Source organism: Eretmochelys imbricata, chromosome 7 (genome assembly GCF_965152235.1).
Source record: "Eretmochelys imbricata isolate rEreImb1 chromosome 7, rEreImb1.hap1, whole genome shotgun sequence".
Taxonomy (NCBI): domain Eukaryota; kingdom Metazoa; phylum Chordata; order Testudines; family Cheloniidae; genus Eretmochelys; species Eretmochelys imbricata.
The window spans coordinates 31481591-31498742 of NC_135578.1; the positions used below are offsets into that span (position 1 = coordinate 31481591).

Sequence of the window (17152 nt, forward strand, 5' to 3'; positions counted from 1 at the left end):
CACAATTGTAAATCTGTTGAGAACCATTGCATTAGAACAATGGTTTTTAACCTTTTTTCATTTGTGGACCACTAAAAAATTTCAAGTGGAGGTATGGACCCCTTTGGAAATCTTAGGCACAGTCCATGGACCCTCAGGGGGTCTGCTGACCACAGGCTGAAAGTCACTGTTCTAATGGATCTATAAAGGTTCATTTCATCAAAAGACAAGGCTCTACAATTAAAAGGTTCATCTGAAACACAGGCCTCCTATATGTGATTGACTTGTATTCTCCAAATCAGAGTATGCGCATAAAGAAAGACACTAGAATCACACTACAAAACCCATATTAAAGTCAGGCAACTTGGAGAGAGTGATCTTTTAGTTTCTAGGGGAAAACACTCAGATGTTTCTTATGGCTTGAGGGATAAGAGACTGAAGGAAAAAATATTCATAGAGTAAGGCCAGAAGGGAACATTAGATCATCAAGTCTGACCTCTTGTGTATCACAGGCCAGAGAATTTCATCCAGTTTGCACTGAGCTCAAATGAGGCTCTGTCCCTGTTAACTGATGATGCATGAAGGTGGCATGAAAAGCTGCCTTTTAAAAAACTGTTTCCTTTTGCTTTTTTATTTCAAAATGGAGGATCAAGACATTTCTACCCAACTTCTCTATGGAAATATGAAAAATTGTTAGTATCTGTTTAAACTGCAATGGCAAGCACACACTTAGGGAATACTGATCTGATATGCAACTCCTCTGTTATAGCCATAGGACTGCCAAACTGGACGAGATCTGGGTCCCATCTAGATCAGTATCCAATCTCCAAGGGTCCAGATGCTTCAGAGGAAGATGCAAGAATCCCACAACAGGTTTCCTCATTTATAAAGTCGAAAAACAGGTCTAAGGTACTCAATTGCCCTCTCATCTCTTTAATATGAGCACTTCACAATTGTGAATATATTTATCTTCGCACCCCTTTGTGAGGTAGGGGAAATGTTCTTATCTTCATTGTACAGAGGGGAAATTGAAGCCTAGAGAGACTAAGTGTATGTCTACACTAGAAACACTGCAGAGGGCACAGCTAAAACACTGTAGTGCAAACACTTAACTACAGTGATAGAAGGTCTTCCTCGACCTAGGACTGTTGACACTGGGGCTTAGGTCAGATTAACTAAGTGTCTCAGGGTTGTGATTTTTTCACATCCCTGAGCGAGGTAGCTAGGTCAGCCTAGCTTTCTAATGTAGACTAGACCTAAGTGACTTGCTCATGGTCACACAGGAAGTCTGTGGCAGAGCAGGAAATTAAATGTGGGTTTCCTGAGTCCCAGGCAAACTCCCTGACCTGACCACCCTTCCTCTTCAGCTTCAAAGCCATTTTAAGAAATCCTACAAAAGCTACCCTTAGAATGGGAGATATCTGTAGGAGCCTTGCTCAACTTACAGGTCAAATCAACTTGCTATGCACTCTTCCACATGATAGAATTCAGTGTTGAGGTCATTTCTCTTTCAGATTTGAGAGTTAGCTTATATTTGATTCTCCGTCCGAAGTGTTCTGCATCTTGCTGTCTATACCACTTGCTTAGTTGGTTTGCATAAATTCATAAGTAAAATTTGCTACTTCAAAGTCTAAAGGTATGTTAGCTGATGGTAAAACATGAATTTACATCGGAGATCTGTAGCAAGCTAATTAAGTGGTGTAGCAACCACTACATACTTACTACTTTAATAGGGTAATAGACACTTGATTCCGAACCTTTAACAGCATGTGCATACACACAAACACGCACGCACCCCCTAAGTGATTAGCTTGAAAAAAATATTCAGGCTTTTTTTGCCACTGAACTAATGTGTGTTATTTCTAATCCAATCACATACAACAGACATGAAGATTGAAGCTAAAAACGTGCAAAGCAGTATCAGCACCTGACAGCCACAGCACCAAGATAGGAAGTTAGCCAGCAGACACTTTGCAGTCAAGCCAGGTTGCAAAGGACTTTAGTAACGGGGACAGAATAGAAAGAAAAATGTTTTTTAAAAGGCTGTAACCGGCTAACAACTTTGTTCCCACCGCTTGCCCCAAAGTTCTTCAGTATTGCAACTTCCTATTCCAGATGCCTGGAGTGTACTGTGTCAGCTGGGTGAATTGGTTAGACAGCCAAATAAAGAATGTGTTTCTGATACTGCATAGCAGGCTTTACCTTAGATTATCCTATTCATGTAAGTCGGGAATCAGCTCTTTTCCTTAGCCCTTTTTGAAGGAGGGTCAGCTTTGAAGTTTCTTAACCTTCTGGTCAGCTAAGGCATGACAATCTTTCATTCTACCCTGGAGTTCTGGCTGTCCCTTATATGAGGGGATCACAATTTATTCAAGTTCAACTGTGAAATCAGGGTTAAACTAGTAACTCTGGTGGCTCCAATAGACCCAACCTTTTGTTTATCAAGTTAAATGAACAGCACCTCCAACGACAGGCTGATACAAGCGCTAAGCTGATGCACTCATATCTTGTCTGAATACTTCTGGTGTTTCCAGCACCCGAAGTTTCCTAAATTTCAAAAGGTCTGTGCTGAAAAATTAGAATTGGTGGATGCAAGTTAAATCCATATAAGAACACTCCTAGATTACAGACTCTTTTGCTCCATTTGGTTTTTAAGAAATTGTATGCTAAGGGATTGGATCTAGTTGAATTTGCCTATAACTATCATAGGTCTTGTCTTTACGGAAAACTTGTACCATTTTAACTATGCCGGGATAGTTAGAGCATTAAAACATCCCCTCCTCCCCCCACAAGTGCAGAGGCATTTATATCAGTATAAAGGTGCTTCCTGCTAGTATACCTATTTCTATTTAGGAAGGGAAATAAATTTTACTGGTATAAGACAGTTATACTAGTAAAAGGATGCATCATATACCAGGGGTTGTACTGGTATAACTGTGTCAGTTAACATCACAGCCTCTAAACAAAGTAATTATACTGATACAAAATCTATGTGTAGACCAAGACTTTGGTTTAGTGAACGGCTTTGTTCCTGAAGAGCAGTGGTTTTCAAACTTTTTTTCTGGCGACCCAGTTGAAGAAAATTGTTGATGCCCACAACCCAATGCAGCTGGGGATGAGGGGTTTGGGGTATGGGAGGGGGCTCTGGGCTTGGGGTGCAGGCTATAGGGTGCAGGAGGGGATTCTGGGCTGGGGCAGGGGGGTGGGGGTCAGGGCTCTGGGCTGAGCCGGGGATGAGGGGTTTTGGGTGCAGGAGGGGGCTCCGGGTTTGGGGGGGACTCAAGGCTGAGCCAGGAGGTTGGGGTGCAGGAGGGGGTCAGGGCTCTGGGCCAGTGATGAGGGCTTTGGGGTGCAGGAGGGGGCTCTGGATTGGGGGGGCTCAGGGCTGGGGTAGGAGGATCAGGGCATGCAAATGGGGTGTGGTCTTACCTGCGGCGGCTCCCAGTCAGCGGTGCACCAGGGGTGCTAAGGCAGGCACCCCGGAAGCGGCCAGCAGCAGGTCTGGCTCCTAGGCAGAGGTGTGCAAGTGGCTCCACATGGCTCTTGCCCGCAGGCAACACCCACCTCCTCCCAGCTCCCATTGGTCGGAAACCAGCCAATGGGAGTGCGGAGCTAGTGCTTGGAACTGGACCAACAGCTGGCTGCTTCCTTAGCTGGGCAGCACCGCCAACAGGATTTTTAACGGCCTGCTCAGTGGTGCTGACCAGAACCGCTGTGACCCAGTGCCTTACATTCTGCGATTCAATACTGGGTGGCGACCCAGAGTTTGAAAACCACTGCTGTAGAGAATGGAAACTTAAGTCATTTCCGACCTCAAGCAGTTTTCGTAGCTTAAGTTCCTCCTTATACTAACAAACTATGGGCCAATAGTTTATCTCCCCATCCCAGGTTAGAAAAAGGTGGCATATTAAGGTATCTGTTGTCTAGTCATTTCTATTCTGTCAGCTGCTGCACTTTAGCATCCTATTAAGTATATGGTTCAGAAAGTATATTTGGTTGCTTCACATGTATAGGATGGTATCATTTGCATTCATGACAAGACATGGGATGAGATATGAAATGGTGAGAGGACACAGCATTCCCCACTCCTACCACTGCCTGAACTATACCGGTGTCAATTTCCTCCAGGGAATCCACAGCATAAGCTAAAGCACTGATGCATTTGCATTACTGTACTTACTGTTAGATGCATCACTATACGGTGGGTCAGAATTTCATACCAACAGCAGGCTACTGTAGCTACCAGAGAAGACATAGGGAGAGGCTTTGCTATTCCCTCTCCTCAGCTGTTAGGTCAATGCCACTAAGGCACTGCATATACTAGTAGCCAAGATGTTTTGCCAATACCAGTTCTGGTGGGGCCCATTGTTAGCAACCAATTTAATCAACAGGTCACAATTCCCAGCTTTTAGAAACATAATCCTACCCAAGCCTAAGCAGAATTATTCAGAGGAACAATCACTTATTTTAACTCTGAGCTGAAGGGATTTTACTGGGATTTTCTAAACAGGTTCTCCACTGACCAGGTTCCCAGCACAACATACACCTTTCACTAATCAGACAGAACCTATCATCTTTGTAAAATGCTTTCTGGTAGATATCATCCCCATTCCACAGACTAGCAAATAAGGAGGGGAAGTGACTTGCCCAAGGCCCATATGGCAAGTCAATATCAAAGCTACGGGTAGAACCTATGAGGCTCAGTCCAAGTTGCCTTCTCTAACTACTAGACTACTACTTCTCAAACTGGGGGTTGGGACCCCTCAGGGGGTTGTGAGGTTATTACATGGGGGTCGCAAGCTGTCAGCCTCCACCCCAAAGCCTACTTTGCCCGCAGCATTTATAATGGTGTTAAAGACATAAAAATGTGTTTTTAATTTATAAGGGGGGGGGAAGGGGTCGCACTCAGAGGCTTGCTACGTGAAAGGGGTCACTAGTATAAAAGTTTGAGAACCAGCGTACATGCTGCCTCCCCTCAAAATAATGAAGGGCTTATAGCAGGACAAATAAAGCACAGTGTTCCCCTCCAACTTTCTCTGCATTCCTTGCAGGACTGCGCCCAAGACATGCGCAGACTACAGTGCCAATTCTCTATCAGCAGCAGGATGAAAAGAAAAGCCACAACATAGTATGGGCAGCCAGTCCTACATGTCAGCCGACTGCCTCCCTGGATTATGGTACTAATCCACAAAGAATTCAGCAAAAGACAAGACTATCAGTAGTTTCCCAGGAGTTTTCCACATGAACAGCAGCAAACCTGTCCTGTTCTCCCAAACCTCTATTTCTTCAGGGTCGTTATGTACATTAGGAAATCCTGCACATGCTCCTTGGCTCACAGCTATAGATCCCTTTTGCCAATTTGCTGTTGATAGCATTAGCTAACTGCTGCATGAGGAGGGAAGAGCAGGTCTTTATCTTTCTTACACGAAGAAGAACATATTATGCACTAGCAACCAGGCCATAAGAGAGTAGCTTGGCTGCACCAGATCATTAGCCAACAACTGCTGAGTGGTTCACATGGTGAACTGTTTTGAAGCTACTTATAGATTTTTAAGGGATAATTCTGGACAAGAGAAAGCCTTATGCCCCAGTTACAGCCTTTCTCAACATTTTTCTTTTATTAGCGTACAAGAAAATGACAGACTTGCCTTGTGAAGTCGTAAAGAGAGAGACAGGCTGAGAGGAAGAAACAAAGGAATCTGAAAGAAAATATACAGGATGAGAATTTGACAGTTATACACACTGCTTTGCAGTGAACCTCAACAGGTGCAGAAATGCCACTGTGGGAGAAGAGTTTCTTAATCCATTCACTCACCTTTCTGCAACAGCTCATTTACTTTTTTTTATTATTATTATTAAACGAAGCAACTATGAATATTAAGCCAAGCAGTCAGTTTCACCCCATCTGGTTAGAAAGGATACGTCTCCATAATATACTGTTCCATTGTTACTTTATGAGGGAAACGGGGGACAGTCAGTGCTTGTGTGAATTCATTAGGTTTTTGTTAGGGTTTTGCAAGTGTCTTCAGTACTATGTGCACATCTTCTGAAGTGGTGGTAACTGCATCAGCTACACCCATCTAATAAATGGGTTTTCAGTGCTGCCACAATAGACTCTTAATGCAAGTGACACCAATGCAAAAAAGCTTGAACACATGTTAGTATATGTGGGGTTACTGAAAGATGCTTCCCTTGTTAAAAGTTTGATTCCCACTTGTCTTAGCTGTAAACTACACATCTCCCCAAACCCACTACAAAACAAGTTTACTCGAATGAAGGCTGCATGGGAAGGGTACCATAGATCCATTCTAAACATCCAACTTCAAAGACAGAATCACCTCTGGCAACTACATAGTCCACTTTCTTTAAATATGGTTTTCTATTCTCATAGCATCTCCTAACAGGGATCTAAAACAGCCTTCATTAAAATCAGACACACATTATACAAAGAAAAAATACATTTTAATTCTGTGCTTCCTAAAAAAGAAATACTGAAGTTCTATTACTTCATTTAACGTGTGCACTTTATCTCCAAACCAAAACCCCACCATTACACCACTGTCCCATAATGCACCAGTTCTTATCTTAAGAGATATCCAAAAAGACTGTCTAGAAACAAGGGGATTTATTTTTATTTCCACCTGCAACAGGGGGAGGGATAGCTCAGTGGTTTGAGCATTGGCCTGCTAAACCCAGGGTTGTGAGTTCAATCCTTGAGGGGGCCATTTAGGGATCTGGGGCAAACACTGGGGACTGGTCCTGCTTTGAGCAGGGGGTTGGACTAGATGACCTCCTGAGGTCCCTTCCAACTCTGATATTCTATGATTCTATGATTCTAAGTTGTTGGACTCTATTCTAAGAAAGACAGCCAAACCTGTGGAATTTTTGTCTCTCACATGGATGTGAAAATATGGCCTTTAGAATTTAAACTGATTTTACCATATAAAGGATGAGTTCATCAGTTTCTGCATATGAAATTTCAAAACCTTATTCTTCACATTTGAAGTACATGGTATACCATGTACTGGACGCAGCATGGTCTAGTGGACTGAGCATGGGACCAGGAACCAACTATACTTGTTATCATCAACTTCCTGTGTGACCTCAAGCAAATGCCACCGCCTCCATTTCCCACCTCTAAAGCTTTAATCTTGAGGTCCAATAAAAAGCAGTAGCACAGAAGAGAATAGAACCCTGGAGTCCTTACTCCCAGTCTCTTGCTTGAAGCACTAGACTGTGTTCCCTCTTTGTTGGTTTTTTGTTTGTTTGTTCAGAACCAGTCTAACTCTTCAGATAGCTGCAGGTGACTCATTTACCTTCCGCTATAATCCTGTGGAAACAGAAGGACAGCAAGTTCTGGAACTTCAGGAACAAAGTTGCAAACGTTTTGCCAAGAATTCCACTGGGTCTACACAATGGGAAGAGAGTCTACCAGTCTAACTTGACAGCCGTCTCACTTTCCCCCCTCAAAAGCCCCCTTCTTAACAGCAGATTTTAACATAAGAACTATTTATTTCTGCTTTGCATAAACAAAAATGGCTGTTTATAGTTGTTCATCAGTCATGATTGGGATGAGAAGTCTGCACAGGGTCTCCTATTGACAAAAGCATATTGTGTGGCTTCAGATTGCATTATTCAGTCCTAGGTCTGTGTAGCTGAACAGAGATCCAATGGAAGAATTATGAAGATTCTTTTACCCTCAAACCCCGTGCCTGTATTCATTATGCTTTTCAAACCCCAGATGCTCTACCAATGAGGCTATTTAATGTCTTTACCCATAGGAACAGCCTTCAAGTAAACATTTATTTTGATTTCTCAGACTTTGTAAGAAGCTTACAAAGAGTTCTCAGAAACCAACTGCAAGCCTGACATTTTTCATGCTTTGAAACTCAGCTTGTTTTACGACAGACCCTGAATCTCAGACAAAAAAAAAAAAAAACAAAACAGTACGGCCAATAGCTATAGGATTTTGTAGTTTCAATGGACTGCAAATATTTTCTACCTGGCTGTATCACCTCTCAAAATGCCAGAAAGCACCCCAAAACAAAACAATTAGCCCCGTCCAGAAGAGATATACCTTAGTATATTGATCCCTGAACAAGCCCTTTACTAAGGCCTAGGATTTTCAAAAGTCACTAGCGATTGTGGGCATCCCACTTTTTGGTTAACCAGTTTGCCACACTTTAAATGGGCCTCATTCAGTAAAGGAGGAGCACCTGCCCACTTCAGACCAAGATGCTTTAATGGTATCTTAAGGTGGGCACCCAAGAAAAGTTGAGTCACTCAAAACCACTGGTTACCTGTGAAAGCGTTGGCCTAGTGCTTCTTCTACTTATTTCCTTGTTACACCCTCCTGCCCTTTTATATCAGGAGTAACCAACAGGTTTTAACAAGAGATGCTCCAGTGAATTGAGGCTTCCTCTACTCCACTAGAAAGCCTGGAGCTGTAGTGTCTCAGTGTTTTTAGTCTGAGTGAAGGCTTTAGGTGCAAGCCTAACAACTATTAAATGCTGTCTAGGAAGATAAAGCTCAACTAAGTGACATCTGCTCCCTTCTAATGATGGGCCAGAGAATGGTTTGTGCTGTGGTCAAAGCTTCTCATTTTGGAGCTGTGACTGGGTGGAAAGGAACACGTGAGCTCTCTTCAGCAGGACACCTGCGAAGACAGTCTAGCCAAATGGATTATGTATGGAAGCTATAAGGGCAGGCTACCAGCATGGTGATAAATCTGGTTTAGAGAGCACATAATGCTGGGAGCTACACTCACATTCAGACAGATTAAGTGACCCATGGACCATGTGTTCTATTGGTATTATGAGAGGCCTGTAGATTTAGACCCAGTGCTTTAACACTGGAGATACAGCAATATTCTTACAATACATGAAGAAATATCTAACAGGTGGAGCATAGCAAATTAACCACAACTGGTATGGTTATACTAAGACTTAGCAGGATCTAGTAAAATAAAACACTCTCATGTGCCAGGAGACCCACACTCTCACCCTGTTTCTCAGCACTTGTTATATGACATCAGAGCACATCACACACTACATGACTCAATACTCTTATCTATAGTACTTAACACAACTTATTGTAAAGTGCTTTCAGATTTTTGGATATAAGGTGCTGAGTGCTAAGCGCTAAGCATTACTGTTGGTACAGTTCTGGGTCCCCAGTGGTCAGATGCTGCCTTTTATCTAACGGGAATGGATTATGTTATAGATATACAAGTGTTTATTGTATGAACACAGTACGGCACAGTATAACTAAGCAGCGTGATCATTATTTACCTAGTCAAAAATGGTGCTACCGTTTTCCATCAAGAACCTGTGATATGTATGTCATCTTTCAGCCTCTCTAAACCAAAGTCAAAGATCTTACTTTCTGGTTTGAAAGACAATTTGCTCTTCTTATTATCTCTGAAATTACTTTATTGCTCTGCGTGTATTACTACTACTTCTGTTCTCCTCCATCATCAAGCCCGTAATTTTTACGTGGACACTGATAAGCCTGTGACCTTATCTGCTACCAAACCAAACCAATTACTTTAAAACTCCCAGCTAGGCAACAGCCTGTTGGATTCTGTAAGCAGAGGGGCAACTTATCTCTTAGATAAAGCCATTTCGGCTAGCTGAGTTGGAAAGGACTTCTGATTCATAACATGCAGCTTCGAATTGTCACATCAGATGGGTTTTATTATTTAAAAGTAAGTTACATTCTTTAGCTTCAGAACTTCATTCGTCAGACACACAGCCACTGGTATTTTCGGTGTTTCGAGATTCAATTTTTCATTAGAAATTAGTGCTGGTTTCACAGCCTGGGGACAGATGTCCTCCATATTTATCATACAGCAAGCACAGCATAGATAACAGCAGTGCATGCTTCTCCAGCACTGTCTAACCCTCTCCAAAAAGACTATCCTATCACTGACCTGCCAGCTGAGATGAGGAGACCATCTGCAGAGATTGAAGGGGGCAGCTGTACCCTTCTGGGAAGTTTCAAAGTTAGCCTTTGTTAACTAGTAAAGAATGTCTTAGCTAGTCCTCCCTTGGATTAATCATTGATCAGGGAGCTGCCAGTTATGGTGGTAACCAATCACCAGCACACTGCCCATACCAGCACTCCCCCATTAATGCAGACATGGAGTTGGAATTCTGTCTGGCATTTCTTTGGTGCCGAATACAATGTACACCCAAAAAAAGAAGGCAGTCTGGCAACTTTGCCCTTCTGTGCTATGGGAGAGAAATTAGGATGTCTTACACAAGATGGAGCATCAGAATAGCAGACATGCTTGCTGACAGCTTGGCCGCTAACCTCACATTTGTGAGGCATGTGATTAAATAAAGTTATTGTTAAACTTGATCTGAGCTATGTTAGAAGTTCAATTTCAGGTCATGGAATGGTTATTTGACACAACTGCATATGCACCATTGTGTCACATCAGTCACTGAAATAATGGATAAAAATAATTCAAAGCAAGCATATTATTTTTTATGAAGAGCTACAAAGCAGTAATAATAACTATGAATGAGGGGACAGCTACAGATTTGACACTAATTCCACATATTGATGCTCCGCAATGTTCAAATAGCAAGCAAGAAGTGGAAGAGGAATATGAACAGCAGCTACACCTCTGAAGCCTTTCATTTAGTTGCAGTCAACCCCCTCCAGCTATTTAAAAGAAAGTTTTCTAGGGCTCAGAGAAGCTTTCAAGGATACAGAATGCTTGTTACTCATCCAAGAGACTAGCTTCTGAATCTCATCTAAAGGGCATTTTAACAGAAGAATAATGCTTAAGAAACTACTCCACCATCCTCATTCAAATTCAGATACAGTTGAATAGGCTTTTCAGGCACCTCTTACACCTTTTTTTTACTTTATGTTTCTATTAAATCAAGCGGAGATTTCTACTCCAACTGCCTATGTAATGTCCAGTCATGGATGTAGCAATTTTATCAACCTTAACTAGCTCTCGGAATCAACCAACAACATTCAGGGGGGTCTCCTGGCCTGCAGATTCCTCCACCACCATTTCTTTGTGCCCACCTATTTGTATAAAGCCTTGAAATCAGGTTTTATCCATGAATCTGTAGTGTTTGATAACAACAGACTGTGTGGTATAAGCTTCAAAAATACTATGCTTGTTAGACCAAAAGGTTTTTCAACCTTAACCATGGAGCCTTGATCACTTTTGTTGTACGCCATCCCTGTGATTTTCCATTAATTAAGGGCTTGTTTTTGTTGCTAGGACAAATGCAGATCTCCCGTCAACAGCAGTTGTGACAGAGCGGCTACTGAATGTGGCACTAAGTACCAGTGCTTGGATGAAGTGTTTCCATGCCTTTGCCTTTACCACTTAGTGGAACATGATGTATGGTACCAGCAGAGTTTTCTTACAGCAGCATTGTCATAATTAAGGGTTTCAGTGTTTCTTAATATCTGGCCTCTCATGCACCTCCCATTGGAGAATATTGAACAGGATTGACTTGTTTTGCCAACCAAAGTCAGAACCACCAATAGCGTCCTCCTTCTCCCTGACAGAAGTTTTAAGGACAGCCTGGATCATTATAACCGCTCACTTCGAGATCAGGGACTGGATGGGGCTCTCTTCAGATCCTCTTTACACCACTTCATGAACATCCAAAGGGAACACTAAGCAAAGCACTCCTGCCTATCCTCCCAAGAAATCAGAAGTTAAATCTAGACCTTCCATACAGCACCAATACTACCATGCCACCTGGATTTAACGCTAAACAATAAAGTTCAAGACTTCTGTCATCCTCTTCAATATTGTGTAGTGTCTTAGAGCCACAAAGCCTCAACCATTCCTACCTTACAAAGGTCATCTGTAAAAGAGTAAACAATGAAAAGTTACTTCCATTCACAAATGAAGTAGTGAGTCCATTCTTAAACAATCAAGTGTGTTTTCATCTTCTCATTTCAGATACTCTATCCACTTACCCTTCCATCTAGCTTCATATCACTACGATTTCCACTTCTTTAAGCCAATTTGTTGGCTTAAGGACAGTTTCAAATTTTTCACATTACTCTGAGTAGGCTGATTCCCAGCCCACACCATGAAAACATCCAGGAGTAAAGCCCAGATGCTTTCTCCTTAAGAGGATCACACATCATTTTGATTTTTCTAGCTGTAGAACAGGACTGATTTGTGAGACTGTCTGGTAACAGTGCAGTCTCATATGGACAGCGGATGTGTTTTTCCCATTGTTTAGAAGAAAATGAAGGTTCAGGAGCAACACAATAAGCCTGCAACCAGCACTTACTGCTGCAGACTGCATTCAGGAGCACCTGCATTCAGGAGCACAAATGCTCCTACAGTGGTCCTGCATTGGCAATATTGCAATTACAATATCACTGTAGGTTTCAGAGTAGCAGCCACGCTAGTCTGCATTCGCAAAAAGAAAAGGAGGACTTGTGGCACCTTAGAGACTAACCAATTTACCTGAGCATAAGCTTTCGTGAGCTACAGCTCACTTCATCGGATGCAACATGTCTATTCAAGACACTGCCAGGCTCTGAAACACTTCAGTGATGCAACAAGTAGTAATGCCAACTACTAGCTATGTAGGTTTCTTTCCAAACAATGCCCAGGACAGCACCCTGATGATACAAGCAGCCCTGCAGCTGGTTTGGTATGATAAAGAAAGCAAAAAAGGCCTGCCTTCTTCTTCTGTCAACTCTTCCATAATTAAGTACAGTAACAGAGTGAAAAGTTGCTGAGAAGTCTATGGTCAAAGTTTGCATATTTTTCAATCTCAGGATTGTTTTCCCACATTCTCCCCTAGCAAATCTGACCACTGGAGAAAATAAACTATTATTATTTGCAGTAAAATATCATGGGGGAAATTGAGACACAGCAAGGTAAAGTGTCTTGTTATAGTAACTCCGTGACAGAGCTCACAAACGATTTTTTACACCCAAGTTTCTGCGCTAGTGACTAGACAAACCTCAATTTCCCTGCCTTCTAAGACCCAGAGAATTATAAAGCTGATTCCCTAACGGCAAAAAGTAAAGTATCTATAAACAGGGCCAATGATTTGCCTTAATTGGGTTATGATTTGTATTCCAGTAGTGGAGAGGTTCCAGATGAGCTCAGGGTCCCATGTATAGTGCTAAGTATAAAAAAAAAATCTTTGCCCCAGAAAGCTTCAACTGGATAAACAAAATGTGAGGGAAAACTGAGGTACGGAATGGAAGGTACTTTGCTCAAAGTCAGAGCAGGTCACTGGCAGAGCTGGGAATAAAACCCAGGATTCCCAAGTCCCAGTTCAATGCCCTCATCATTAGACTACATCACTTCCATATAGCTCTCAACAGAAACCCTATGTATTAGGATTTCTCTGGAACATTGAATGTTCTCTGATATCTTCTTCAGGCTATGGGGGGGAAAAGTGGGGAGGGAAAGAAACGTGGCCAAGGGTAACAATTTTTAGAGTGAACAATACTGCATCTTGAAACGAAATGCTAAACACGTGGGCAGGGTAGCGTGGTAATCATGCCGCATCATTTAAAATAGTGTATTAAAGTTATCTTACAGGCTGAATGACAGGGATAAGGCAAGGCCAGAAAGTACAAGGCATTTTGCTGGGTTATAGTGGTAACTATAAGAGTGCTTAAAAAAATTGTTTTCAGTGTAAGACAACCCTGATGACATAAGGTGCATATGAGTGGTTTGTAACCAGTAATAAAATCTTAATTAACTTCTTTGCTATGGTTTAAGTCAGCAGAAGTCTATACATCTAAGGAGTTACTGTATAATATTAATAGTGTTATTCTCTCTTATTAAGCATGCAGAAAATCTGATTTTTTCAGAAGTGCTAAGGACCAACAACTCTCATTGACTCCAACTGGATTTATAACGGTGCAGCATCTCTGAAACTCAGGCACAAGTCATTATGCAGAAACAGTTCCCTATACAAACAGATGATTTTAAATCTACAGAAACATTGCCATTTCAAATGAAGGCGATAGTCCACGTATTGGACTAACATCATACAGATTTTTTTATTTGCACTGGGATTTGAAAAAAAACCCACAATGCAAACAACATCTAGAACAAAAACAAAAATCCAGATAAGATATACAAATTACTGTAATAAACATTTGGTTTTGTGAATGGAAAAAAAAGCCAGGTAGATTTAACCAACACTTTTAAAAATGCATCTGGTAGACTACCTGTGCTTTTAGTATAGATACATTAACAAGCATTGAATTAACTTAATCCCTTGGGTACAGATGGGTAAACTGAACTGAAGCGAGGGCAAGTGCTTTGCCCAAGGTCACAAAGCAAGTTACACCCAGGATAAGAACCCAGGATTTCTGACACCCACCCCATCCCATGTTCTAACCACTAGACAACACTGCCTCTCCAACAGCAGAAGACATGGATGTTGCATGCAAGTTGTACCAAAATGATGTGGCATATCATCCTGCATATGTTTTCATCTGAGTTTAAGGGAGAGACTGTGCATATTTAATCTTCTTGGGAGACAGAGTCCACATCTGATTCTAGAAGTAACATGACCCTGAAGCCATTCTGCCTCCTGATTACAACTTGTCTGTTAAACCATGATGCCAATGGCCATCAAGATGGCTCAACATTTATAGAGCACTAGCTTATCTGGAGGATTTGAGAACAAAGGTTTGTGAACCACCTCAGCTATCCTAGGAATCAAACTATTGTGGTGAATCAGAGAATAAATAGCCCTCAAATACTGGGTGAAAGGGCTGCATTTCAGAACAGACAGGGTGACGGATTAACCTATAACCATGAAATCAAAGCACTGAACTGCTGAGTAATAACCTCCCTTTGCACCCCAGCTCAGGCTCCAAGTAAAACATCTGGGAGGAGGGGGTGGAAAAGCAGAATGACGCAAAGTACCAGAAAGGCATATATTCAGACTTCAGCCCCACAGCATGGGAGTATAAAGCATGCTGCCTCATACTGCTTCACTTGCCCTTAACCCTATAGATCTGCCCTGCTCACAAGTAGGAAAGTCATTTCATCTCCTCTGAGATTAGATTTGCTTGGCATTTCAATAGGGTGTTGGGGCTTTATGAGGAAAGGTGGAAGCTGCTATATAGCTCAGACAGTAAGATGAGCAGTGTCTACAGCCACCCTGGAAAACCAGCTTTTCGACCAAATGAAATGAATTCTATTTAGTGAGAAAAACATACCAGGCTGGTATATTCTTACACAGGAGACATGGAATATGGTAAGCAAGTTAAAAAGGAAGCCCTGTGCCATGAATTTTTAATGCTAATCAATCATTTTTTGCTCTGGATGTGTGTGTCAAAAGATGAAATTGTGTCTATTATTGTTATGGCTGTTATAAGAGGCTCTGCCCCTTTAAGAGCTGACACCTGCCCAGTTTCTCCCTCCCTCCCCTCAGGAAGGCATCTGCACTGCAGATCTTTGCAAGGGAAGCTAGCTTGCCAGCTCCCAACACCGAGCCTGACAGGGATACAAAGGGAACTAAAGCACAGCCTCCTCCTCCTATTTTGGACAGCTCCCCCTAAATGAAGGGGGGATTTAACCACACACTGCTTTGTTTGATATGCTCTCTCTCCACCCCCACTCCATTTAATGAGCTGCAACATGACAAAAGGGAGCATTTGCAATTGTTACCACCCCCTCAAAAACAGAGATCACTGCAAGTTTCCACCAGCTCCCCACCCCCTTCCACCTGCCCTGAGAAATGTCTGACTGAGAAAGGGATTTTTCTAGGAATTAATGTGTATTTCCCCACGTCCCTGGTATTAAACAATGCAGGAAGATGGGGTGTGTGTATACATCTTGCATCATCAGCCATCCACCCCTTGCGGAGCAGTGGTCCAGCGGGTATTGTGCCCTCCTCTCCACCCTCCATGATTTTTAGACAATGCCCGCTGTTTTGGGGCACTCCAAAGGCAGAAGTGCGTTGCTCTGCAGAAGTGTCCTTTAGAGACAGAGATGGTAAGAGTCATCCCCAGTTTGGGACGTTCAGCAAGGTCTGGGTGGGGGTGAACACCACCAAAGACAAAGAGAATCTGCCCTATCCCCTCCCTTCAGTTCAGACAGTGCTCCCTGACCCAGTCCCCGCATCCGGAGGAGTCACTGTCAGAATTAAACTACAAAGTGCAACACAGACATTCCGCAATCCCCACCACTCCAATCTGAGTCCTCTGCCTCGATCCCCTTCCACCCACCAAAACTCATCCTGCCCTAAAATCACACCCATAACCTTCCAAAATCCACACTATCCATTCAGCCCTAATCCAAACCCCATAATTCTCTCCCCACCATCCCCGAATGCTAAACCATGCCCTAACTCCCGCTATCACCCCAATCCACCCCACCGTAGTCTCAGCCCCCTGAAAAACAACCATGCCCCTAAACCCAGTCCCTCGAGCTTCTCCCAGCCTCCCTCTTCCACCCTCAATTCAAGCCCCACACGCCAAAAATCTACCACTCTTGCACTTCAAAGTCTCTCACTAGCCCCCCCTGACAGTAAACCTCAGCCCTACCCCCAAATCCTACAGCCCTGAACCAAAGCTTCCCCACGCCCCTCGCCTCGATCCATCCTCCTGCCTGAGTCCCCTTACCCCAAATCTCAGCCCCCTAAAATCTTACCGCCCGCTCACCCGCCAAACCCAAACTGCCCCCCAGCCCCTAATGCCAGAGTCCCCTTCCTCCTCTCCCCACCTCGCACCTGGGCTGTTCCCGCCTCTACGCCCCCCCCGCCGCCCACGTTCCCCGCCCCGGCTGTCATCAGGCTGTTCCCCGCCGGCTCCTCGGGCTCTGCCCACCCAGCTACTTACCCGGCTGTGCCACCTCCCGCCTTCCCCAGCCTCTCCACAGGCTGTTCCCACCACTCGCCGCCGCCCCCTCCCCAGTCCCCCGGCTGTTCGCGCCCCAACCCGGCTGTTCCTTGACCCTCCCCCCGGGCTCTTACCGGCGCAGGACTGGGAGCTGGTCCCCTTACAGTCGCGGCCGCCCGCGGGGATCGGGGTGGTACTCGGCTCAGAAGGGCCCCCTCCGGCGGAGGAGGAGATATACGGCGACTGGGTGGCGGGGTCGGCCATCTCCGCGACAGCAACGGGAGCCTCAGCACACTAAGCGTCCGTCCCTCACGACGCGAAGATACGGACTGGACTGACACCGCGCAACGGA

The 17152-nt window shown here is 43.6% G+C and overlaps 1 protein-coding gene across 2 annotated transcripts in view; it reads right to left on the reverse strand.

Annotated features, from left to right (window-relative positions):
- Nucleotides 1–17064, reverse strand: part of RTN3 (reticulon 3) — a 35666-nt gene extending 18602 nt beyond the window's left edge. Inside the window, exons 1-2 of one of the 2 annotated variants that reach the window (XM_077822284.1) lie at nt 16935–17064; nt 5628–5678 (exon numbers count right to left, since the gene is read on the reverse strand). In XM_077822284.1, coding sequence (XP_077678410.1) covers nt 5628–5678; nt 16935–17064 — 181 coding nt within the window. The remainder of the gene's footprint in view (nt 1–5627; nt 5679–16934) is intronic. The other variant, XM_077822285.1, reaches the window with a different exon arrangement.
- Between the last annotated feature and the right edge of the window lie 88 nt (nt 17065–17152).